Genomic DNA, 26826 nt, shown 5'->3' on the forward strand with positions numbered 1-26826 from the left:
AGCTTCAGACCAAGGAAGGGAGAGCGTGTGGAGGCGCAGACTCGCTAGAGTCGTGGGGTGGAGCAGGTACTCATGAAGTAATGAATGATGTAATATATGCTTTAAATAAATATTTTATTTTAGGAAGATTTACATAAATATCACACATTTTCTACATATTTACATTACATATCTAACATATATAACTTTAAAATTACCTTGGAGGCACACCGAAGAAATAGAGCGTTAAAGATAAACGAGTAATACACAGTGGAGACAATAGTGAATAGAAAAAGGCATGCGAAAAAAATGATCTCTTATTTATAGGCATGGGGTTGGAGATTTAATATTACATTTACGTCGTCTAATTATTAGTTCTGTGAGGGCTATTTTAGTATATTACACACGTGTCAAATATATTGGCTGGTAGATTGTTACTGATCGGTGTGTCTTGGGTGGATTGTCTTGTCTTAGCCTGATCAGCAGGTCTTAAGCCGATCATCTCACCTTAGGTCGATCGGTCCTACCTTCGATTGTACGGATTACTTCGTTGTTACCTGGAGGTTCATAGTTGGTCGACGGATCGTTCCGTTCGTTATTATCATGCTTGGCCGTCAGATTGCCTCAAGAGTCGTTCTCACGTATTTTTTTGTATACATTTATATATACGATAACTTACATATATAAGAAAATGTCTATTTAATACATTTTTTTCTGATTTAAAATTTTGATATTTTTATATATGATATGAAATATTTGAATGGTATAAATAAAAATAATAATTTTTATAATATAGTTTTTCAAAGAATTACAGCACTTATATTTTTCATATTTTATAAAAATAAAAGATCTGAATTTGTTGGATATAAACTTATTCACAAAAGTTATAAGAATTTTATCATTAAGAATAGAAAAAGAGAGAGAAAAAATGTTTACAAAAGATTTTCATATCCATATATTGTTGGGATGTTCAAATTTGTGATGACAATTCAATGCGTCTTGAGCTTATTTTTGGGAGAAAATATTATGTTGGGTAAACCGCATGTGGGATCAACGACATTGATTGCATCATACTGTCAGACGCACGGTGTGGTGCGATCCACGCCATCATCTGCACGTTTGAACAACGGACATAACATTTTTCATAAAAGGCCATGCAGTTATATCCTCTTATAAACAACCAGTATTATGTCTAATAATTTTGATATTGTGATGTAGTGGAGGCACATATATAGCTATTACTGTGACTATGGGAGGTTACTTTTGACTTGATATTGATTAGAGACGCATATTCATTCACTTTCTATTCTCTACTCTTCCCCTTCTTTATTTTGCAGCTGCGTCAACAAACTTGAATGACGTTAAATTTTTCATGGTCATTGTAATGTAGATTTTCATTTACATATATAGAGAAGATTAATATACATTATCTCTGATTATATTTAGATTATATTTAGAATGTTGAACAACACAAATGTAATTGGTTTGATATTTTATACTTCCATCTTCGATCTCTCTTAATTGATTTGAAGCCACACAATGTTAGCCTTCTACAAAGTTCTTCTCTATTGGATGACAATCATATTAACACTTGTAGCTCTATTATGACTTTATGATTTATGATGATGCCTCATTTTTGCATAACATAAGAATAATCCACATAGTATGACGACACTGACAGAATTGTTTAGCGGTTAAATTTTCAACCGGTAATAAACCGAAAAGCTGAATTAAATCTAACTCAAATCCTCTTAAACCTGCATTTTTCTATATTCTCCGTTTTTTTTAGGCACTTAAAGATGCCCGATAATCTTTCGGGTTTGATGACAATGTCAAGGCTCCTAAAGATACCTTGGCAACACCCAACGAATTTTTTGCCATGGCAATGAATCCAAATAATTGAGGAAGGTAAATCTCTCTATTTAGATCTCTTCCAACTTTATTGTGATTCCTCCATTCTCCGAATCATCCAGATGATCTAGAAGAAATATTAATTAGGAAAAGTGAACCATATAATGACAGACGAACTAACAACTACTTCTAAAAAATAAAGAGAAAAAAAAAAGAACAAAAACAAATCAAATTGTACATCTCTCTTAATTTTAATAAGAAGTTCTTAATTGGAGTAATTAATAAATCTTGCATGGGGTCTTGATCATGGTATGATCATATGATCAGTATTTGATGCAAATGACTATGATTTCACATGAGTTTCTAATTAAAAAAAAAAAAAATCACAATTATGATGTTTATGTTAAAGAAAATACTCATTTTGACAGTGTGATTGATATAATTATTAAAAAAATATTGGATTTGGAACATTCAAGCATTATTGATTGTAATTTTTTTTTTTTTTTTATGTTCAACTGTGGTTTGTTTGTTCTTAAATACCCCGGTAGTGTAAGAGATAAACTTAATTGGGCAGTGGTCATTAAGACTAAACTTAGAAAGACTACTAAGGTTCATATTATTGTCAAACCTGCTCATCAAGAGCAAGAAATATCAATTTCTTATATTCCTCTTAATTCTATCGAGCAATATATTACCTTAAAGGATGTTACTAGCTCATATTAAGGAGCTAATCACATTGTAATTAAATCTAATAATGATTTAATGAAATATAATAAGATGGATACATAATTTTACTTTTTATTCTCTTTATACTTTTACTAATTGTGATTTTAGGTTTTTTTATTTGTACAGTCCAATCTAATATCTCTTGCATTTATCCTATTTGTTTTCTGCTTCTACTTCTATTTGCATTTACCTTTTGGATGAAGAATTAGACAATATTGCATCCCATCATATAGAAAAGCAAGATTGTGATGGTCGGGACTACAACCGCCACATCGATGCTCATTAGACCCGCCACTCCACATTTGATTATACATCCCTTTCGCGCCCCTATAGCTCCCAACACACTGCCATCTCTACCTTCCTTAATGGCACACTACTCTCGTTCTTATTTGTCCTGGAATGATGGACGCCACATGACGTCTATAAATTATTTAAGATGAAGATTCGTAAGTAATTTAAAGTATAGTAATTAGTATTTTCTATTTATTATAATATATAACACTTTTTGTTTCATCCAAAAAGCTTATCCATGGGATCATAGAGATCGCCAAGAGTAGGCATGATGCCCCATATATATCATGGCAAAAGATATCAATCGATATTTAGGAAATGTGATTCAGAAAGTTTGAGGTAAAGATAATTAATTTTGAATTATAATTATAATCTTAAAATTTATTTTTTATATTAGCAAAATTTATTTTATGTGTGTTTTATATGAGGACTTATGCGGTGATGTCGAACATCAACAGCAGATTCAAAGAAACTTCAAGACCCCGGGATAGAACCACATAACGAAATATGTTCACCATTATCTGCAAAGAGCAGGGGCCTATTTGGATATGTGAGAATGTTTGGACTGAATTGTCCGGATCTTGAGCCACTATTGAGTATCTAATGAAGAGGAAGATTGTACTATATAATGGGGTCTCTGATTGTGGGGGCATTGGTACCTCCTTACACACCAAAGGCTCAGTCCCCTATACTGAGTACAAGAGGAAGATAATAAGATATATTTAATACATGAAAATGAATTCTACAATTTATTTCTAACTTTTCATTAGTAGAGACCAATGTTTGAATAAGAGCCCACTGCTACTAACTTACACGCCCACACACATCAGTGTTAAGTGGACCACCAATGGATCGAAGATACATCTCATCGTGTCCATGTAAGTTGACTAATTATTTATTGTTTCCCCTGGTCTCTTACAGGGGCCTTGTTCAAACATTAAATAAATTTATTTGTTAAACTTGTTTATAATCTATTGACCAAATCATTATACAATTTATTTCTAACAATAAATGACCACCATTGGATCGACGATCACATTAAATAGAAAGACTATTGACCAAATCATAAGTTAATCGAGCATGCCTTGTTGGGCATGTTAATGAGTAGTAACTAAGCATTTTAAGGATAATAAAAGATTATATTCAAGTTAGCGAGCATTAAGCCAACTTCTTATAATTAACCAATTTATTAGCTAGCTTTAAATAATAATATTCATAATCATTAATGAGTAAAACATCAAGTTCTTCAAGCTTACTCACTTAAATCCTTAATAACTAGATAAATTATTATATATGGATGATGGGTTGCGTTCGGATTAAGTGCCGATGATGACTTTTTTTTGTGGTATTAGTGGTATTCATGATAATATTAATGGTATTGTGGAGTAATAATACCACCAATACTAACATGAATAAGGTTGTAAAAGAGCTGAACTTGAGCGAACTAGGGCTTGACTCATGTTCAGCTTGTTCAAAATCGCTTGAGTTCGAAAAGTGTTCGAAATCAGCTGGTGAATAGTGTGTTCGTGTTCAGCTCGATTTAAATGTTTAGATTTGTGTTTTGCCTCGTGTTTGACTCGAAATTGATTCATTAAAATTAATTGAAAAAAATATATGTAGGATATGTTTGGGGTAGCTACCTATGAAGCTGTTGAAATATAATTTGTTGTTCAAGAAGCCACAGTGGTTATTAATTTTTTTTTTTTTTTTGAGAAAGTCGGACCGTAATTAGAAATCTGCCACCCCCATATAGCCAGGAACGGTGTGAAAACGCTTATTTCAACAGTTTGAAAACACAGCTTGTCAAAAAAGCTGCCACAACACAGTTTACCAAGCGGGCAAAACTGTGGTTGGTGTGTTTTCAAGCCGTCACCGTACCGCCGCCCCAAACGGGTCTATAGAGTGTTGATTTGAACCTAAACCAAATCTACACAAAAGAAATACACTCAATCACATTGCCACACGAGCTGTTATGATTTTAACTTAACTCTAAATATAAATAATATATTATTATATAAATATTTATATTATTTTTTATTTCAAACTAAAATCGAGCTGAACACGTGCAAACAAAGTATTGCTCGCGTTCGGCTTGTTTATAATCCGAGCTTAAAAAAATTATTCGTGTTCGACTCATTTACTTAACAAACTAATCAAACACGAGTTGTTCATGAGCAATTAACTTTTTCGATAGCCATGATCATGAATACCACCAATCGTAACTATATCTGGATATAATATCTGTAGGTAGTAATCAATTGACTAATTCCACTCCATGCAAGAAGTTTTCTACGAGGGGCCCACCGCAGACTGTAACTTCACTGCAGATTCTTCACCTTCAGACACGCGTCTTCTCCCTCTCCGCCATTATATAGGCTCCACCCCCTTCCCTTCTCTTCCCCTCTCTCCAAAACCCTAACCAGAGAGAACACATGAGCTCCTAACAGAGAAGCATTAATCAGCATGAACAGCCTTCCAGGCTTCCGTTTCTACCCTACGGAAGAAGAGCTTCTCTCCTTCTATCTCCGCAACAAGCTCAATAACTTGCGCGGTGATATGGAACGCGTTATTCCTGTGCTTAACGTGTTCTCCCTCGAGCCATGGCAGCTCCCCGGTAATTTAGCTGTATTCTCTCCCTCTCCTCATTTTGCACTAACAAATCCTTTTCTTATATGAGACCTTCATTGTAACTCATGTGGTATTCGATCAATGCAAATCTGTAACTAAGCCTGAGTTTGAGATGACGGTGCTGCACTACACTTTCTCGTGTTTGATAAAAGTATTATTTTCCTATTTTTTCTTAAAAAATTATAGTTAAAAATTATATTTAATAGCAGCGGTAATTTTTTGAAAAAGAATTTTTTTTCTGCAGTAACTTCACAGTTGTTTCTTCAAATTGTTGCACTTGCCGAATAGATTTTAAACTTGTTATAAAATAATAGAGAGAAATAATTAATTTTAGGATATTTTTAAATCAGGCACTCTCTTTCATACATTTTCACGTATAAATATATCGATTCAATAGCCCTAAAAGAAATCATCTTGAAGATTAATTATAAATATCAATTATCCCACTAGCTCCATGATCTCTATATGTAATTATCCCTTAATTATAATGAGCGTTAAAATATTTAGATAATATAATGCAAGAATAATTGAATTCTCACACAATGATATATTTGTTGATGATAACTAGAGTTGTCGGGGGAGCCATGCCTTCAAGATAAGGAGCAATGGTTCTTCTTCTGCCCCCAGCAAGAAAGAGAAAGCGCTGGCGGCCGGCCCAGGCGGATCACCGCTTCCGGCTACTGGAAAACCACTGGCTCGTCGGTTGCAATCTATTCCTCCACTCAGCGTCGGCTTGGGATGAAGAAGACCATGGCCTTCTACAACGGTCGCCCGCTAAGAAGCCAAAAGACCAAGTGGAAAATGAACCAATATCTATTGTTCGACGACCGCCCCACCACCACCACCTCCACCGTCGTCCCGGGCGAGACTCCAAAGGTATATTTATCCTGCGACCAGTTGCTTTGTTATTTGATGGAGTATTGCGTCAGGACATCGTAGGTGTGGATTGATTATAGTGTGATGGTACTGCACATGCATGTAATATTTTCTCTTGTTCTTCACTGACATTATTATTATGAATGATTAATGTTGGATTTTTCAGCTTCGAGCTGAATTTAGTTTGTGCAGACTGTATACTGGATCAGGGAGCCTGAGATCGTTCGACCGCCGGCCGGCAGCGGCCGGCGAGGAGGCGAGTACGAGCGAGGTTAGATTGTCCGAAGGTGGAGCGAGTTCTGGATCTGGGAAGAAGCCGAGAGTAGGGTGATGGTGATCGTGCATTAGTGTAGGATTGCTTGCTGTAATGTAGAGAAACAAAATTGCAAGAGAATATTTTGATAGAAATGTTAGTTTTTTATCCATATGAACACGACTAAAATGTTTTCTGATTTAGTTTTAAAATGAGTATAATATGTGAGTAATTTATTCTATATTTATCTCATAATAAATGAATAAATTTTAATATTATTTGTGATGAAAAAAATAGATATTATGACTAGCATCGTTAATGTTCGAAATTAAATCATGCTGGATCTGACTTGGAAACGAAATGAGCTAGCTCAAAGTGAGTTATTTGGATTCGTTTTAGCTTAGAAACGGCTCAATCCTATTCAAAATTGAAGCTACGTGGCCCGCATTGAGTTATTTTGGATCCATTCCAGCTTGAAATAAGGTCGAAATTGACTCGTGACTCAGTATGTTCAATTTTACTGAACATGATATGTACAATTTGTTAAAATAAAATTACTACGAGCCTATTTCCAGTCAGTGTGAGCTGACTCATATATGACTCGAAATCGGCTTTAAAAGAATTTGATCCAAACTTTCGACTCATAACTAGCTCGGTTCATTTATTTCGATTTGAGCCAAAGTTCTCAATTTTGGAGCAATTAACAATCTTTGAGCTAAAGCACAGCCCTAATTTTGATCTAAATTTTCAAGCACTCAAGTATATATGCATGTGTATGTGTGCGTGTGCTGCTCGCCATGACTCTTTGGTTGGCATCGGCGTTGTCACTGGTGAGCCCTCTGTGGTCACGAGTTTGAGTCCGCCTGAATGCATCTGTTTTGTAGTGTGAAATCGAGATCATAGCCTCCATCCAATCTTTATATTTTTGATTGAGACTCTGTACTCGTTTATGACTAGAATTCCATGGAATTTCCTAAGAATCAAGTTTCTTCTATTTCTCATTGAAATTCGGTTAATTTATGTTTATTTCTTTATTTAGGGGTATTTACGTAATTTACTTACATACCACCCAATTCCTATGCATTTACTTATCTAACACCTAAACTTTACCTTTTTGCATTTACACCCCCAAGATCTTGCATATCTTATAAAAAATATATATTTATTTAATTTTTAAAAAATACCATGCACATTTTCATGCGTATATAAAATATCATATATGTAAAAAAAATTAAATGTTGAAGTTAGACATAGAAATGCATGGGAATTGAAGCGTATATATGTCAAATGTTTTATATATTTCATATTATAATAGTAATATTTTTTAAATTCAATGCTTAATATTTTTATTCATAATACATTAGTAGAAATCTAAATCAAAATATGAGAAATTATTTTAATTTTATTTTTCTATTTTTTATTTTATAAATTAATCAATATATATTTATTTATATGACATGTTTTACCTTCACTTCTTAAAATTTAATGCCTTTATATCTTTTATGTGATATGAATTATTTAGGTGGTGTAAAGATATAAAAATTAAAATTAAAGTGTTTGGATATGAAAATACATAAAAAATGGGGGTGATATGCGTGTAAATTTCCATGAAATAAAACTCAAATGTGAACTTGGACGCATTTTCCAACCCAATGTGAACTTGGACGCATTTTCCAGTCCTGCGAAAACAGCGTCTACTTTCCCCCTCCCCGGTCCTCGGGGTAAAATCCCTGTCTTTGCGAGTGGGCCCCATGTATTCTTTTTGTTAAGGGCCCTTTTTTGGAAAATAATAAGGAGCGATTATTACGTGCGAACGCATGCAGAGTGTGCTCTCCGATCACAGACGTGCATCACTGTTGTATGATAGTGGGACACCGTGCATCGCTGCTGTATGACAGCAGTCCCACTGTCATACAATAGCGATGTGCGGCTGTGATTTGAGAGCGCACGCAGCTCTGCTTGCACTCTTCGCACGCAATAATTAGACAATATTAAGAGCGATAAATACTGAATGAGATCGTACAATGCAATTTAAACCGTAATTCGTGTGTTTGTTGTTTGAATGTATTATTTTCTCTTGATGTTTATGATAATTAACAGATTTGTAGATAGGGGTGTAAAAATTGTTGGATTAATGGAGCCCGGGTCACTATTAATTAAGGCTGTTGATTAATCTTTAATTAATCAATTGCCTTTGTTGAGCTCGTCTGGTGCTTCTAGATTGGAATCCCGCCTCTTCCTAATACTTACAGAAATAAGCAGTGCCTTAATGGGCCATTAAGGCATGATTTCATGCTTAATGTGGAATCAATAAATTAAGTAATTAAGTAATTAATCACATCCTTAAGTGGTGTGAAGGAAGGAATTAATTAATGGCGTGAAGATCTGTTCTCTTGGTTTTCCTTAATGGGCCTTGATTTGCTCCTCTCCTCCCGCTATTAGAACTGCATGCTTGGCTCTCCCTTGGAGGCATTCCGGTTGGCGTAGGCATGCTCTCGTGTGTGCTTACGGTACAAAGAAAAACCCAAGCTTGGTTTTCTTGACTTATTCTTCCTCTAGCTCTCGGTTAGAGAGAGAGAGAGAAGGTGAGGAGAGAGAGAAAGATTATTTCTTGTAATCGTCGAGGTGATCGACGGTGTGTAATCCTCAAGTTAATAAAATCCTCTGTAGCTCCGTGGACGCAGGCAGTTTGTCGAACCACGTAAATCTGTGTGTTTTCGTTGTGTGTTTTGATTTTGTGATTTTTCTAGATCCAGTTTTTCGCTTTATTGTCGTCAATTTTCCCAACAGTCTGGGCTCAACTCGTGTTCGACTAGTTAAAAAATACAATTGTTCGTGTTCGACTAGTTTATATTTTGAATACACAAACTTTATTAGTTTTCCACTTTTTTTTCTTAGTGAGCTGAACATGAGCTGTTTGCGAACAAAAAATCATATTGATAATTATAGTCATTAATGCAACCGTTAGGGGTGTAAATGAGCCGAACTTGAATGAGCCCAGACTCGACTTGTTGAAAAATATAATTGTTCGTGTTCGGTTCGTTTATATATCGATTGCAAAAAAAATTATTCATGTTCGACTTATTTGCTTAACGAACGAATCGAACACGAGCTACTTAACGAGACGGACACGAGTTGATCGTGACCAAAGAGCCATTTTGACAAGCCTATTTGTAGAGACTATATTGTCTTTTTTTTGAGATATAATGAATTATATAAATATAGAAGTTAGAGTCTATATGTTTCATATGTAAATACATAAGAATCATAGGTTATTTATTTAAATGCCCCTTTCTTAGAAGAAAAAAAAAAGTTGCCTACTCTTAATATGTATTTACATTTAAAAAATCTCTTTTTTAAATATTTAAGCTAAACAAAATATATAATAAAAAAATATAAGATAAAACTTATATCTTCTTAATCATATTAGGTATAGCTACTAAATCATTCATGATTATATAAGAGGACCTAAGATTCATCACATGTATATATACACAAATATAATTCAAAAGTGTTCCTATCCAAAGTATTTATGTACAATGACATTGTGACTCCAAGGATTCTAACAAAATATATTTCCAATAATAACAAATAAATATATCCAATATTATAAAATACGCCTCAATCATCAATGACTATATTTTTACTCCATTGATGCCTTAACCTTCTTTGAAAACATTAAAAGTCAATAAGAGTGCGTAGACATTATGAGAGGTTGCACGAAACATATAATTAAATTCAATGCATGAAAAAAGAACAAGTATTATTGCATCGTGAGCATTTCACATATATTGAACAAATAAACTTTTATGATGCTTAGCATGGCCAGACACACCATATAAAATATAAATAATCTCAAATAAATAACTTATCATATCATAATAATAATGTTTTATATTGTTTACGTCATCGCATGCAGCATTTTAAGAAATTTTAATCATCACACGTATATTATGTGAGTTTGGCAAACATGTGGTATTTTCTTTGTATCAATCATAATAAGTCCATCATATATCATATTGACAAAATATTTAATTAACATAATGCATGGGAGTCATCACAATTAGGTCCTTGATAATCACATTATACCATGTTCTCCTTTTATAAATCTCAATATTTAGGGAGTTCACACTATTTAAGCTTTTTAATGAAAAGCCCATTAATTCACTATTTTATGTTGGATATCATATCACCATCAATTTGAATTGTAATAACAAAGTATTTATTATATAAACATATTTCTCAATAATCACATGAGATTTTATAAATTGTACCATATAGATTGCTAAAATAAAGTACAATTTTATTGAGCAGGGAGTTGTTGAATAAATGAGTAGTGACATAGTAGATACTGATGATGGCAAGGACACGAAGAAAATGTATTAGTTTCAAACTGATGATGGAAAGGTGCAAAATGATATTGAGTTTGAAGAACCAACACAAGAGAGAGGGCCACCCCGTACAAGAGAAATTCAAACTTTTAGATATATGTTACTTCTTAAGTTGCCCATATTGAGGGAGATTCAACGTGTCATAAGTGAGACTCTGTTGTGTCACTTCTAGAAGGCTACATGAAGTCTTTTGGGTATTAAAATCAGTTCAAATGTGTACTCATCGAGAGATGATCATACATGATATATGAGTCATATTGTCATAAATCACCCTAGGATTTTTGAGAAAAAAATGATAGTGTAGTGTAATTTTGGTTCATTCATATAATAAGAAGAAGAAGAGGCATCATACGATTGTTCACAAATTACAATTCAAAGTGACCTATGTTCCCAAATTTTTATATGTAAGGATTTATGAAGTTGACGCCACTACAGCGCAAAAAAACTTGATCATTATATGAAAAGTAAGTTGTGTAAAATATATATAATTATAGGCAATTAATAATGAGATTCTAAGCAAGTATACATATCGTTATCAAGTAATAATGAACTTTCTATTTAAGCCCCAAATATCGATCCCACGGGAAAGATATAAGTTAGCAATGATAAATTTTAAGAGGAAATTTATAGAAAATCAAACGAAATCACTGTCACTAATTTCAAATGTTGAGATATTAACCAAACTAAATTACTTAATTATTAGCAAAACAAAAATGCAAATTTTGAATAATAATTACTAATCTACTAACTATGTTTATGTAATGAATATTTCTTATGTGAAAAAACATCATTCTCACTGCAATGAAATTTTGGTGAAATGAGCCAAGATAAATGTTTTTAATATGTATTGTGCCAAATAGGAGAAATTTTAATTCTTTACCCTGATAGAGTGCATAGAAAATCAATGGCTAATTTTAGGTTTAGTTCATAAATTCGTGGCCAGGCTAGGAGGATACCGGCTCCAACTCAAGAGTTCCCACTTCCCTTCACCTGAAGTCTAACTCTCGCTTTAGTTTTTAAACACTGAGACCAAATTGGGGATTTTAGTCCGTCACCATAAAGATTCTTCAATTTTACAACAAAAAAAGAATATTTCCCTATTTATTTGCACTTAATTTAATGAACGAATCTCTCCTTCGTGAGATCAAATGTGATCATCACTCTGTTGTAGAACTCATACTCCATTTCCCGGATCATATGTTTCACAACATATTTTAACAAATCAATTGACCAGACTGAAAAGTAAATTAAGTTTGAAGTTGAAAAAGTATCACAATTTATTTTATAGTTTAATTATGACACATTCATTTTATCTTTTCATTTCGCCATATCTCAGAGTAGGGGGAAAGATAGAGGGGACTACTCAGACTTCATGAGAAAGATACGATAAAACACAAATTTCATATATAAAAGAAAGTTCATACAACACTAAATAAACAAACAAACATATTTGGAACTCTTTATCAAAGCAAATCCTTTGTAGCATTTTCTTATAAATGCAGGAAACTCTCTCACTTTTTTCCTCACTTTTTTCCTTCTCCAACACTCTTGCAGACAGTTTCACACTAAATCTCATCACAAAAAGTCTAAACTATGAAAGCAATATCACTAATTCACTCCAATATAGTAGTGAAATGAAATGATGTGGAGCGAAAAATGAATGTAGAGGAGTGAAAAATGTAGAGGAGCCAATTTTCTGATAAAATTCGACCCCTAATAGAGCCCAATGTCGGTTCTCCAATAGGTGTCTCAAAAAACTCTTCAAAAAATCGTTTAAATACATTGAACATTCTAGAAACGGAGTCTAAACCGCCTTTGGCGTCGTCGGCGCTGGTCTGGCGCCGTCGGTGCTAGTCTGGAGTCAAAATCTCCAGCGTTAAATTATTCTGCGCCGTCGGCGCGGACCTGGGCGCTGCCGGCGCTGCGCATTTCATCAAAAACATCATTTTGACTCCAAATTTCATTTTTTTGCTTCCTTTTTGCTTTAAGCCCTAAAAATCAACAATCTATAAGAAAACATCAAAATACCTTCCATTAAAGTGCAATATTACAAAAAATGAGTATAAAATATGAGTCTAAAAAAAGCATATATTTTCAGTGTATGAACCTAGCCTGCCATCGGTGTCATTCTAAAGTTTTTTCCTTATGACATACTTGTTTATCATGTACATTGAGCCGAGTATGAGGAGTAAGGGAAGCAAATTATAGATCTACTTGCTTGGAATTGGTCTCGTGAGAATCAACATTATTATGTAGCTTCGGCTCGGGTTATGCCAAAAGTGAATGGATGTTTATTATATCAGGATGTGCTTTGGATTAAGAACATATACATGATGTGCTTACCAAAAGCTTGCAATATTTTCATTACTTTCAACATGGCTGACTTGAACACTATGAGGAGGCAAAGGGTCTGTTTGGGGCAGCTTGTAACTGCATGGGTGTTTTTGAAAACGTCGCTGTGTCGTTTGGTTCGTGCGTTTTGATTGTTTATCCGAAAACTCAGTTCCATTTTTACACCAAACCTAGGCTGATGTTCGACCCCGACGGTCGACCCGCGGGCCACGTTTCAGGATAAACTGCTTATCCTGAAACACAAAAGCTGCCCGAAACACACCCAAAAGCTTCAATTGATGAGGTCAGAGCTCGCTCAACCATAGGAGACCGACGGGGGAGCTACCTAGAAGACATTCATGCGACTTATGCTACAACACTACGATTCCTTCTGTTGCCTTTGTGGTTACTGGCATCACCATTTGTACATGTTATTTTCTATAGCATTCATTTTATTTAAGAGTTTAAAACTGAAAATGATATTAAAATATCATAACGGGTTATCTAAAAATAACTTATGAGCAATCACACTTCTAAATTGCAGTAACCTAAGAAAACAAATGACGTGCATGATGGTCTTTTATATTTTTATAATAATCTTATAATAAGGTAATGTATGTGTCAATGCAATTTACTTAATATAATAAACATATATTTTTTATATGCAGTAACTTTAACCATACTATTGAAGGTTTAATCTTTAACTTTATTTTTACTTCATGCAATTAACTTTCATATTTATTTCAGGAGCACCATCAAAACAAAATCTATACACCCCAGTTCGATATTATTCAGTCGGTATAACGGTTAATGATCAAATTTATATGATTGTCTAAAGTGAAAATGTGCATGCTTATTTTTGATTGATAGTCTCTCATCTGTATAACAATTAGCGATTTAAACATCACATTTATTTGGAGTGATAAGATAATCCGACGTCCCCTAACAATACCATAAGGGGTAAGCTTCCCATTTTTCATGCACATACAAACATCAATGTATACAATATATTTATTTCATTCTTCAAGGCATACATTACCTTTTCATTTGAAACATAGTTATCTACTAAAATTAATGCAACTCTGTTGGAATCTAAGGTCACACGATAATCAAATAGATACACATTCACTGTAATTTAAAAGATTAAGTATAATTTGACAATAACATTTAGTCATGTAATAAACTAACATACATATATTTCCATTAGAGTACTATGATCATATAATGACCGAATAAATTCATAAATTAAACTATCATACAACTATGAGGACAACATAATTTAAAATGCAGACTTCATGACTAAAGATATGAAGAATAATATGCAATCTAATTACATTAATATAAAATAAAATAATAAATCAAAATTACAAGTAAGAAATAATATCATAACTTAAAAAATATTATTACTCAGCTTTAAGTTCCATTTTGCTCTTATTCTATTTCCCTCTTGTTGCAATTTGCAATCTAACCCATAAATCCATTTGAAAGAAATATTCTTCGCTTGCGAAGCCACTCGGTGCTCGAAGCCACCTCTTCCCGCATGGGATTCAGCGTTGGATCTTCCTCTTCCCGCTGGAGCAATCTCCGTCGGTTCTTACCCTGTTCCTTCTGAATGCGAGCGATCCTCCTGCAATCAATGCTCCCACTGCTCGCCCGCAAGCTAGGGCTTCCTCTCCCCTCTTCCTTCGTGCATCGGACGTACGCGCGGCCTGTTCCCTTCCGCGCACGAGACGAGCTTCGCACTCGAGTCAGCATCCTCTCCTCCGGCTTCGAAGCCTACCCTCTTCTTCTCATTCGCACAGATTGTGAGCCCTAGGTTGCCCTCTCCCCCCACCCCCCAGCCAACACCGTGGAACCTCTCTAATTCCTGCACCCAATTCTTCTTTTTCTCACACGACACGATTTCTGCTCGCCGTCGATTCCATCCCTTCGTTCGGATGTGGCGTCGTCAGTAAGGTATGATGCTTATTTCTTCTTTATTCTTCTCTTATTCGTCTGTACGTACCCAGAGCGTTGGCATTCGTGATCTTTTGTGGGCGTTCAACCTCGGTTTTATTGGCATGCGTCATGTGCTCTTTGGTCGCAAATAGTGGTCCTTTTGTGTCATTTTCAGAAGCTTTGTTGAAATCTGTAGGATTTTATGTTCTGGACGTTTGTGGTCTCCCGTTTTTGGGAGTTTCTGCCATTCGGGCTGAGTTAAATTTTGATCGTTGTTTGCGCGTTTTATTTGGGGCCTTCGGAGTTTTGGCTGTTTTAGCAAAGATTGCGGCTTTCGATTCTTATTTACTGTGCTATTTCCTGCTTTTAACATTTTCATCTAGCGGTGATAGTTATCTGGAAACCTTAGTCATTGTTAAGTTTCTGTTGTTCTGTAATCTGATTTTTTTCCCTTTTCTTTCTAGCCTAGATTATTTTTACTTTCCTTTTATGATACATTTATCTGACTGTGCCTTGAAACTGCAGATTAGGGCTTGGCCACTCAGAATCATGGCTGAATTCCTTCACTCTTTGCTCGGCACTGCTTATTTTTGACCTGAGTTTGGTATTATCTCAATGCTAAAATTATTGAAGATTTTCTTCTCTTCACTTATGCCTTCATCAGTGCTTGAAGTTCTGATTTTTTTTATAAAAATGGCACGGCCAGAAATGGATGTAGGTAACGGGAGCTTGAGAGATGGTCTGGTATCTGAGACTGACTGCATTAAAGGAATGAGGTCTTTATCTGATGCAGTTGCTTCTCCAACGCAATATAATCCTCTAGGGAATAAATTTGAAGGGAAGGATGCTCTTTCTTATGCCAATATTGTTCGCTCTCGAAACAAATTTGGAGATGCTCTTATATTATATAACATTGTTCTTGAAAAGGAAAGTGACAACCTTGAAGCCCTAGTTGGGAAAGGGATTTGCCTGCAGGCACAGAATCTGAATCGGCAAGCTTTTGAGAGCTTTATGGAAGCCATTAAGTTGGATCCACAAAATGCATGTGCTCTCACTCATTGTGGAGTTCTGTACAAGGATGAAGGCCGCCTTCTTGAAGCCGCTGAGGTATGGTTACTCTTGTTGTCAGAATTGCTGAAGTACTGCTTTGTAATTGATTTTATCCACCATCTGCTTGATGCGTTTTTTTCTTTTGCCAATATGATCTGTTAATCTAATCGATAGTTGAAAAAATGTGAAGAAAAACTCATCAAGTTATCCTGCAGTTGTTGAAGACTATTCATTATTCATACAAGCTCTTAGGATTACTTTTTCCAGTCTCAATACTGTTTATGCGTGTGATATTATATTTTGTTTTAACTAATTCGAGTAACCTAATTATGTTTTTGATTGGTATAACATTGTTTTGGTCACTTTGGATTTCCTTTAGATTAAATATTCATTTGTTCAACTTTCAACAAGGAAGCTTTATTCATGGTATTGTTTGTTTCAAAGATGCATAGTCTTTTGTAACACATATTTTGTTGCAGTAGTTTGTTTTTGGTGTGAAAACCACAAAAACTGTTATCTCCCACAAAAACTGTTATCTCATTTGTCCAGTCTCCACAGAGCTTTATGATCATTGAATATGAATGCAAGGAGTATCTTTTCCAACTTAAGTTGATGTCATTTATATGACTCTTTTGTATCATATGTTGTGTTGATATCTTTTGTAAGTCTACTGTTTTCTCTTTGCATTACCTCCACTTGCCAAGATGAATAAGCTTGATCTTGAAGATCAAGCATTTTAACTTATATTTGGAAACAAAATTATCTTGCACCATGATGTTCATCATCCCTGCCTTCCTAGAAAAATTCAATCTCAAGCTTGATATTTGATGAAGTACCAATACCTTGAGTTCGAGTCATCACTAGCCAATTACCTCATTTTAATTATATTTCTCAATTACTAACCACACCCATTAACCATCTTTGGTTGGCCAAAAGGTTTCTATTTGATGATTTAAAAGTCTTATACATGTAAAGTTTTGACCGATCTTATGGATGAGGTTGCAAGATATTTTTTTTATTTGGGTGAGTATTACCTCAATGTAATGGTTGAATGAACACACTAGGGTGAGTGATTCAAAATTGTTATGGGTGAGCAACTTTCCATGATTTAGTGAATAGTTCCTCTTAAATTATATATATAGGGCTTTAAATGAACTGAGTTTTTTAAAGCTACTGTTTGATTGTTAAATAAATAAACTTGAACATATTATTTTTCAATCCATTTATGCCCATGAAAAATATCATTTAAAGCTCATGACATGCTCTTTAAGAAGCTCAATTAAACCATGATATTAACTTAAAAGCTAAAATAAAATTATAATCTATTTAAATAAATATGATCAAAGCCTACTTTAAAGTGAAATTAATTTTTTTTATTAACTAAACTTTAGCATCCATTGGAGATAAGATTGTACAAAATAAGCATGCGGTTAGGTGGGTATGAAAAGCTAATTAGAATTAATATGAAGGTTTTAAGAAGGAAAATAGGTAAATAAGGGTAACTTGGCTTGAAATCTGTGGCAAAAGAACTTGAATATGTTGAAATAACTCAACATTTAGTAATCAGTTGGACTAAGGGCTTGTTTGGGGACAGCTTAAAACAACTGGTGGCGTTTTGAAAATGCCGCCCTGCTGTTTGGTTAATGCGTTTAAATGACGTGCTTGAAATCACGGTTTTTATTTTACGAATAACGTCGCCTGCGGAATCATCCCCGCGGGTGGCGTTCCCTTATCACGTTTTCTCCTGAATTACCCCACTGCCCTCTGTGCTTGCCCCTCCCGGATTCGACATTCCTTCTCCTTCGTTCACGATCGAGCTCGCAGAGGTGCTCCCTGCTTCTTTGGCATCACGCTGACTCTTTATAGAGTTTCGTAGAGTTTCACCATCGCGTCGACGGTGACTGTAGGCAAGTTCTTCAACTCTTTATCCTCCTGTTATTCGCCGGGCTCCCGTGGCTATCCTTCATCCTTGCCTCGAGTTAAGCTCTTCTCTTCGATATTGCTATTTTGTTTGCCGACTAGATCCTTTCTCTCTCTAAGGATTTCCCTCTCTTCTCCGCTCTCGGTGTGAGCTCCAAGCAATCATGACTAAGCAGCTCACGGACGAACAAATCTCTGAGTTCAAGGTGGCATTAAACTTGTTTGACAAGGATGGGGACGACAAGCTGCTTCGATCTTCGTTTTTTTGCCTATTTTTGTGTTGGATCTGAAGGATTTATTGTGATTTTAATTTTTTTCAACTTCATCTGTTGAGATATGGGTTTTTCAATCGGAATTTCAGTTATTTTGTTGACTTAGAAATACTCTGTTTGGCTGTTCTAAAATTAACATGATATTTATTTTTTGGTCTCAAAAAGCATTTTCCATTACTTTTAATTCATGAATTGTTGGCTCTGCTTCATAAAGTTATCACTATTGTTAGAACCAGAGATATTGATATCATGATTACTTGATATTCCAACAATTGAGAATTGAGCTCACGAATAGTAGCCAATTGGTTGTAAAGATAGTGAAGAATCTCAAGGCATCGGGTTTTCACGCTGCTAAAAAAAATAACTATTGGGTGTGGATTTAATAGGGTGAAAGGTCAAGGGTGAGAAAAATAAATGAATATTTATTGCTTTAATGTAGCGTATATGGAGAAAGGGAAGCATGATAAGGAGAAAAATTGTGGTAGCAGGAAGGAGAAGTTGAAAGCAAGCCTATTTGGGAATGAAAGCAGCCACACTGTTAGAGTCGATTCAATATTTCTGTTAAAAGATAAAAGTGAGAGTAGTGAATACTATGCATCTTTTCTTCAGTATTTCAACTTGAATACAAGACTCTTTGTATGGAGGAGTAAATTACATAATGTAGGACTCTAGAGGTAGGGTTTGCTTCAGAGTATATGGTTGTGATTGAGTGGGTTTTATAGGGGAACAATTGAGATGAATGCATTACATGGGAGAGAAAGTGGTTTTGTAGCTTATAACGTTGTGCTTCTTCTCGAATTGATGGTATGGTCATGGTTAAGAGTCTGTAGCTTGTTGCATAATTGTTGGTCATGGAGAGACCTTTTATAAAGATATTAAGAAGTTGATTTTGAGTTGATTGTATGCATGGAGATGATGTTTCCACAGATTTGAGTTCATTGCAGTTTTCTGTGAAACTACAATGACCCAAACGAGCTTGGTGGTTTCTGATGGCTTCTAACAGAGGTTGGAAATGCTAGGAAAAAAAGTATTAAGGAAATTAAGGGAAACAATTGCAGAATAGTCATTTATCTAGAAACAACTCTAAATCATTTATTTTCCAAACACACAAACTAAATTACTAGACTGCTTATCCAGACCAGGGGCAAAATAGTCAATTATCCAGAAACAACTGCAAATTAGCTGTTTTCCAAACGCACAAACCAAACAGTCTGTCAGCTTATCCGGATCAGCTGCTGATCAACCATTTATCAGAATAAGCTGTTTATTTGAATAAGCTAGATAAGCTGCAGTTGCCCCAAACAGACCCTAAATGGAAAATATAGATTTATAAAGCTAGTAATAAATATTTTTGGGTGGGCTAATGATGATGATGACTGTGTCACTTGTCGGTAGTTGTCGAGGGTTTGTTTGGGCTGACTTTTGTTTTCTGTTTTTTTTAATTACAAATATATTTGTTTAGTGCATTTATGGCATGTTTGTATTCCTTGTTTTAATTTGTTTTTAAAATCACTCGATCTATCTAAAAATTATTTTGAGTATTTTTAAAATCAACTAAACATATTATATCGTATCAAATATGTTATATTTATGATAAAAACCTATAAAAAACAAAATAAAAACTAAATATAAAAAATGTTAATCAAAACTGATCCTAAACGCCAGCTATTATAATTTTGATGTGAACTGCTTGAGTTATGAAATCTAATTTCATTTTTGTATTGCATGCTGAATAGAAATTTGATTCATGGAACTTTCATTTGGCGATCTTTATTTAGTGCTTCAGCTCCTTACCATATAATTATGCCAAATTGATCGCTTGTTATATTTTGAGTAACTTATGTTTTTATGAATTAAAATTTATTTTGACCTGTATATGATTTACATAAAATTTAAAAGCGTAGTCTACTCATCTTAGGTTGATGCTTTACATAAAAAAATTCGTATATTATTCCTAGCTTTTTTGAAGCCTATCCAGTGCTTTGCTTTGTGCTTATAATAATAGTTTTTTCTTAAAGCAATGCACGAATTTTTTTTTCCATTCTTTTAGCTTATATGGCCTAAGTATTTTTTGCTGCTTAACTTTATCATATTTTATCAACTTTTTCATGGTAGAATGTTTATCCAAATTTATGAATTTTACCAAATTAATGGGTGCAGTCATATCAGAAAGCTCTCAAGGTGGATCCCTCATACAGGCCTGCTGCAGAATGCCTTGCTGTTGTCCTGACAGATATAGGTACCAGCTTAAAGCTTGCTGGGAACACAGAGGCTGGTATTCAAAAGTATTGTGAAGCACTTAATGCGGACAGTAGATATGCTGTAATGTCACAGCCTATCCTTTTTTTTTCAAGGAAATATTTATACATACAACACAATTCTTATGTATTTACATGTCTAATATCTAATCTTTTATATTTTTATTCGTAATCCTTTGGTGTCATAATCTATGCATGAAAAGGTGTATTTCATATTTTAAAAGTAAAAGTAATGTTTTTATGTGATATTAAATAGTTTAGTGCCATGCATGTATATAAGAATGTTTCGGTGTTAGAGATGTAAATAAATATGAAATTTGTAGTATGTATGTAAATAACGTACACAACTTGGGTGCAGCTGAAATTATGTTTAGTTCTTATGAGAATATTTTTGATGCAGCCTGCATATTATAACCTTGGAGTGGTTTACTCTGAGATGATGCAGTTTGATTTGGCCCTTAGTTGTTATGAGAAGGCTGCGTTGCAGAGGCCTATGTATGCAGAAGCCTACTGCAACATGGGGGTCATCTATAAAAATCGCGGAGACCTAGAAACTGCTATTGCTTGTTATGAAAGGTAGTCTATACTCTGATGGTTATTCAACATCTATTTTTTTAGGGGCCATTGATTCACTTTCATTTTTTTTTTAATTTTATTTTATTTTGTTTATGTTTTGATTTGAAATAAAAACATGTTTGTCTATTTGATTAGGGCTTGATTGGGATCAATTTTGTTCATTGTTTTTGTTTTTATTTTTTCTTTATTTTTAAAAGCATGTTTGTTTAATTTGTTTTTAATTTGTATTTCAAAAACCAAATAAACATGTTTTTTATGACACTCAAAAACAAGTTTTAGGTGTTTTAAGTGCTTTCAAAAACAAACATATCTTTATAAAACATATCAAACATGTTCTGTTTCATAGCTAAACTGAAGCAAAACAAAATAAAAATAAAAATAGAAAATAAAAAAATAAATGTGATCCCAAAGCGCCCTTAAAATACAGTTGTTTTCAAAGAAAATTCAAAACACCTAAAAATTATTTTGAGGTTTTCAATAGCATATTTTTTAAAAATGTAAGATAAAAACATGTAAAAAATACACCAAGCATACATGTTTTTAAGAACTTGTTAAAGCCTTGCCCAATTATTTGAGTGTTTTTGGCAATATCTCTGTTTCAGGTGTTTGGCTGTTTCTCCGAATTTTGAGATTGCAAAGAATAACATGGCAATAGCTTTGACTGATTTGGGTACAAAGGTGGGTTGTATTTTGACTAGAACTATGTTTTTTGCTCTAAATTTTTTTTTTGGTGAAAGTTAATTTTTGTTTTTGCTGGTCATTGGTCCTTTTGTGTAATCTTTTCTGTATTATTTTGATTTTTTGCAAGAAAGCTAAAATTTTGTGCATACATTTTATTTTATTCTATTTTATTTTCCATTGTAGTTATATAATCTTTTATCTTGTCAATGTGCCCACAGCATAAAAAGTTTTTTTTTCACCACGACTTAGTTATTTTTTGGTTGAATAACAACACTTTGTTTGTGTCGTAGAAGCATGTGCTTTGATGCCTTTTTTTCATGTTAATTACCATTGCTATCTGCCATGATTTAGTTAGTGCTTCTACTGATGTTCCTAATCATATACCGCTATATCTCATAATCGGTTTTTATGTAGAGTTCAAGTTACCATCTCAAAGTGGTGGCTTTTGTTGAATAATTTCCTTAACTTTTGTTACATTTTTCACTAATTAATGAATTTATTAAGATTAGTTATCTGGAAAGAGTAAAAAAACTAGTGTTACCGGAACTAGTAGGAGAAACAATTGCAACACTCGAAACAAACTTTTATTAATGGAGAAATATAGTTACAACACAACACAAGAAAATAACAACACAAACACTAATGACGCAAACAAACAACTCTAAGGTGTATTTCAAGGGCGGTGGAGATCGACTAGGTGGAGCAGGATGGTTGGTAGAGGTGGTGGCTACAAAGGAATGCTGGTGACAACAAGGGGGAGGTGCATGATTGCATGGGCAATAAGTATGGAGGGTCATATGTGACCAACGACAAACGAATTGGTGGCCGAAAGGTGCTACAAAAAGGGCGGCGGGAGTGGGGGTGAGGAGTAGTCGATTGAGAGTGCTGGGAAGGAGGGAGGGATTGGATGTCTTGACAACCATAGAGGCTGTATGGGAACAAAGTACAGGTGCGTGGATGGGCTGGGATGGTGGGATAACAGTGGGAAACTATTGTAGGAGGAGGATCGACGGAGTGCAAATGCTGTCCGGGGAGGTTGGACAGCAAGGCCGTCGATGGCTATGGGGAGTGGAGGAGAAGGGTTAGGGAAGACGACAAGGGGACATACATTACCACCTCGGAGTAGGATACAACTGGAGCACCATCATCTCCTCAGATACAACCTACAAAGGGGGAAAAAAGCTCCACACAAGATTTCTGAAAGCAAACGCAACAAAACTCTTCTCCTACAATCATAAAACAACAATTTGTAGCTCTTAAATGAAGAAGAAAAGGAAGGAAACACAAAATGAAGGGGTGGGGAGACAGGAATTATGTAGAAATTAGCCATTAAAACACTCATTTGAAGAAGAAGTAGAAAAGGGAGGAGGAGGGGCGGGAAGCAGTCTCACCAGCGTCAAAATCCAGCTCCCAGGCCGCTCGACCTGGGTTTACCCTGGTCCTGTCCTAATTGGGTCGTTCGGTTCACTAACAGGGGTTCCGACTGAGGGAAAACCCATTCCCGCGCTCTAGTGGCCGCTACCGCTCTCTTGTATCCGCTCTCGCATCAGTTTCACGGGGTTGGGGGAGCTTCAACCTCATTCGTCAAAGCTTCTGGTTCTCATGGAAGGACGTCAAGTCCTCTGATGGGTCAATTATGTTGGTGTTGTCATTCCACAACACATTCTGGTAGGATAGGTATCCGTACTCGTTTGACACATCCTGATTGGGAGTTGCATATGGAGGTGAATTCCCACAATACAACTCTCAAGCCATTCTTTTTGAAATCTTCTCCTTCCACTTCTCATGCCTAGCGTGTGGTGGTCGAGTAACAAGTTTGTGAGGAGAACTCAATTCTGGGATAACATTTGTGGCAGACGTTGCCGCTCTCACTAGAGACCACTTAGGAGAGACATCTTCTTCAGTGACAGGACCTTCTCCTGTTTGGGCATCTGCTGAAGGGTAACCTGCTGAGCTGAATCAAACATCTGAAATACTTCCTGTAATATTCCAAACATGACACATAATTAATGCTCTTCGAAACATGCTGGACCTTCCTCTGTTGGGGCAACTAATGAGGGGGTCTATAAATCTGAAATATCAGCTGAAATTCTTCTTCGAGCATTCTAAACCTCTCTCCGTAGGGGTAGTCCGAAGGGGATTTATAAATTTGAAATATCTGCATTTTCCTTATTTGTGCTGACCATGTTTCTGATGTCCGCTCCTCAAACTTACAACTTTTGTAGGCATCCAAGTTCTGGTTTTTTGATATTCCTCTAAAAGTCAGCAAAATATTAGCTCGAGGCACCATAATCTCAGACAATGCTAGACTGCCTATTACCTCCGGGTCACTACTTTCCAGAGACGCCTCTGTTACCTTAGCTGGAACATCTATCTTGGGTTAACTGGAATTGGTGGTGTCTCTTCCTAGTTCTCAGTTGGGTCTAAGTGTACATTTTCCTCCCCAACTGGAAGCAAACTCTCCTCGTTTATATCCTCATTGTTTTCAGTGCTTGCGGTGTCTTGAACCAACTTTTCGATGACACTCAGCTCGATGAGGCAGATCACTGTCCTCATTGTGCATTCTGCTTCAACTTGTCCAAAGCCGCGACACTTGCAACATTTTCTGGCCGTGACAGACTTGTAGGTTGGTTTCGCTGGATGATAGCAAGGGGGGTCGCTTAGTGATGTGGTCCCTCCACTTCTAAAGTTAGAATTTGCAATTTTTTACGAGAGTAAGTTGGTAGGAACTGGCGTTGTATTTTCCGCTTCATTTTCATATCTTCTAGTTTCCCTTTTCGACCTTTCAGATCACGATCGAGGGTAGTCTTCCATTGGATTTTATATTTCATGTCCGTAATCCACCTTCAAAGTCGGTGGATTTCTCGCTGTATCTCCTCCCGTGATGACTCCGGTTTGTATTACAATGGTGGCATGGCTAGAGTTTAAGGAATAAGAAAAAAAAAATGGTGGAGCTAGGGTTTGGGGAAATCGTAAAAGGTGGTTTAGGGTAGGAATGAAAAATTTTGGCGGAGGGGTAAGGTGGATGCTAGGAAACCCTAGGATAAAATTAGGGTTGGACTAGTTCCGATACCAAATGATACTGAAACTAGTAGATGAAACAACGAGAAAACTGAAAACAAACTTTTAGTAATAGGGAAATAATGTTACAACACAACACAACAATAAATAACAACACAAACACTACAGAAGCAAGCAAACACCTCTAAGGTGTATTTCAAGGGCGGTGGAGATCATCTAGGTGGAGCGGCATGGTTGGTAGGGTGGTGGCAACAAAGGAATACTGGACAACGAGGGGGAGGTGTAGAATTGCTGGGACAACAAGTATGGAAGGTTGTAGGTGACTGGCGGCAAGCGGATTGGTGGTTGGAAGATGCTGGGAAGCAAGGGCAGCGGGAGTGGTGGTGAGGAGCAGTCGTTTGGGAGTGATGGGAAGGTTGGAGGAGGGCCTGGACGACTGGACATCCAAGGAGGATGGAAGGGAACTCAGAACAGGTGCGGGGATGGGGCTGGAATGGTGGGACGACAATGTAAAACTGCTATAGGAGAAATGGTGGGATAACAATGGAAAACTACTGTAGGAGGATCGGTGGAGTGCTGATGGTGGCTGGGAAGGCCGGACAACAAGGTTGGCGGCTATGGGGAATGGAGAAGGGTTAGGCAAGACGACAAGGGGAGATACAACTCCACCTAGGAGTAGGATACAACCGGAGCACCACCTTCTCCTCGGATACAACCCACAAAGGGGATACAGGCTCCACACAGGATTTCTGAAAGAAAACACAACAAAACTCCCCTCATACAATAATGAAATAACAATTTATAGACTCTTACATGAATGGAAAGAAATAAAGATGGAAACTCCCACACAAAAGGAGGAGTGGGGAGGCAAGAAATATCCAAAAGTTAGCCATTAAAACACTTCCATATGAAGAGGAAGCAGAAAAGGAAGGAGGGTCGGGTGGCAATCCCGCCCTGTCAAAATGTTGCCCCCAGGCCTCTTGACCTGGGTTTACCCTAGACCGGCTCCAATTGGGCCGACCGGTTCACTAGCGGGAGTTCTTGCTGTGGGAGACCCCACTCCCGCATTCTCGTGGCCTCTCCCATATCCGGTTCCGTGTCAACTAGGGTCTCAACCAAAAGGTGTTTTATATGGGAGCAGATCAGTGATTTTCACTCATATCGTTCATCTTCCACTATACTTATTCTATTTTAGATTGCTAATGATGTAAAATGTTTTGCTGCTTTAATATCAATTCAGTGATTTTTACACCTATCCTTCTTTATTCATTAACTTTACTCACTCTAAATTATATTCCAGCTTACGTTCTTTTTATCAGACGCAACACCTCAGGTTCTTGGCAAGTTACATGCGATTACCCTTACTAACCGATTAATAAATAGAGAAATTTACATACATACATTTTTATGTATTTACATATCTCACACCTGGACTGCCATATTTGCATACATAGCACTTTGGTGCTTTAAACCTATGCATAAGAAGGCGTATTTCACTTTTAACAAGAGGTAATACTGCTATTTCTTATGTGATATTAAAGATTTGAGTACTATGTGTAAATATGAAAGTTTGGGTGTGAGATGTAAATACATAAGGATTGTGTGCTATGTAAATGCCCCTAATGAATATGTTTCGAGTTATTTGGATTTTACCAAAAAATTATATTTTCTTGTGAAAAATGTTCCTTCCCACGAATGCTGTGGATTTCTTTCTTAGCTAATACTCTGAATCATCGCTTTAAATTGATTGTTTCTATATCTTTTATTGAATCAATGTTTTTCCA

General features: G+C 35.6%; 2 protein-coding genes across 2 annotated transcripts in view; both read left to right on the top strand.

Moving 5' to 3' along the window:
- Positions 1-5288: 5288 nt before the first annotated feature.
- Positions 5289-6682, top strand: LOC110022453 (NAC domain-containing protein 90-like). Its single transcript, XM_020721405.1, has 3 exons — positions 5289-5461; positions 6044-6351; positions 6518-6682. The coding sequence occupies exons 1-3, from the start codon at positions 5311-5313 to the stop codon at positions 6680-6682; spliced, it is 624 nt and encodes a 207-aa protein (XP_020577064.1). The 5' UTR covers positions 5289-5310.
- Positions 6683-14775: 8093 nt separating this feature from the next.
- LOC110022437 (probable UDP-N-acetylglucosamine--peptide N-acetylglucosaminyltransferase SPINDLY) overlaps positions 14776-26826 on the top strand; it is a 53304-nt gene continuing 41253 nt past the window's right edge. Inside the window, exons 1-6 of the mRNA XM_020721381.1 lie at positions 14776-15282; positions 15790-15868; positions 15971-16371; positions 20667-20828; positions 21165-21340; positions 21943-22018. Coding sequence (XP_020577040.1) covers positions 15973-16371; positions 20667-20828; positions 21165-21340; positions 21943-22018 — 813 coding nt within the window. The 5' untranslated portion in view covers positions 14776-15282; positions 15790-15868; positions 15971-15972. The remainder of the gene's footprint in view (positions 15283-15789; positions 15869-15970; positions 16372-20666; positions 20829-21164; positions 21341-21942; positions 22019-26826) is intronic.

The sequence above is a fragment of the Phalaenopsis equestris genome, unplaced genomic scaffold, assembly GCF_001263595.1.
Source record: "Phalaenopsis equestris unplaced genomic scaffold, ASM126359v1 Scaffold000191, whole genome shotgun sequence".
NCBI classification, from domain to species: Eukaryota; Viridiplantae; Streptophyta; class Magnoliopsida; order Asparagales; family Orchidaceae; genus Phalaenopsis; species Phalaenopsis equestris.

Bases quoted from the DNA above. Each gene is read 5' to 3' on its own strand.
- LOC110022453 (XM_020721405.1), top strand. From the start codon at position 5,311: ATGAACAGCCTTCCAGGCTTCCGTTTCTACCCTACGGAAGAAGAGCTT. The intron at 5,462-6,043 runs GTAATTTAGCTG...GATGATAACTAG, and splicing joins CGAGCCATGGCAGCTCCCCG to AGTTGTCGGGGGAGCCATGC. The intron at 6,352-6,517 runs GTATATTTATCC...TGGATTTTTCAG, and splicing joins TCCCGGGCGAGACTCCAAAG to CTTCGAGCTGAATTTAGTTT.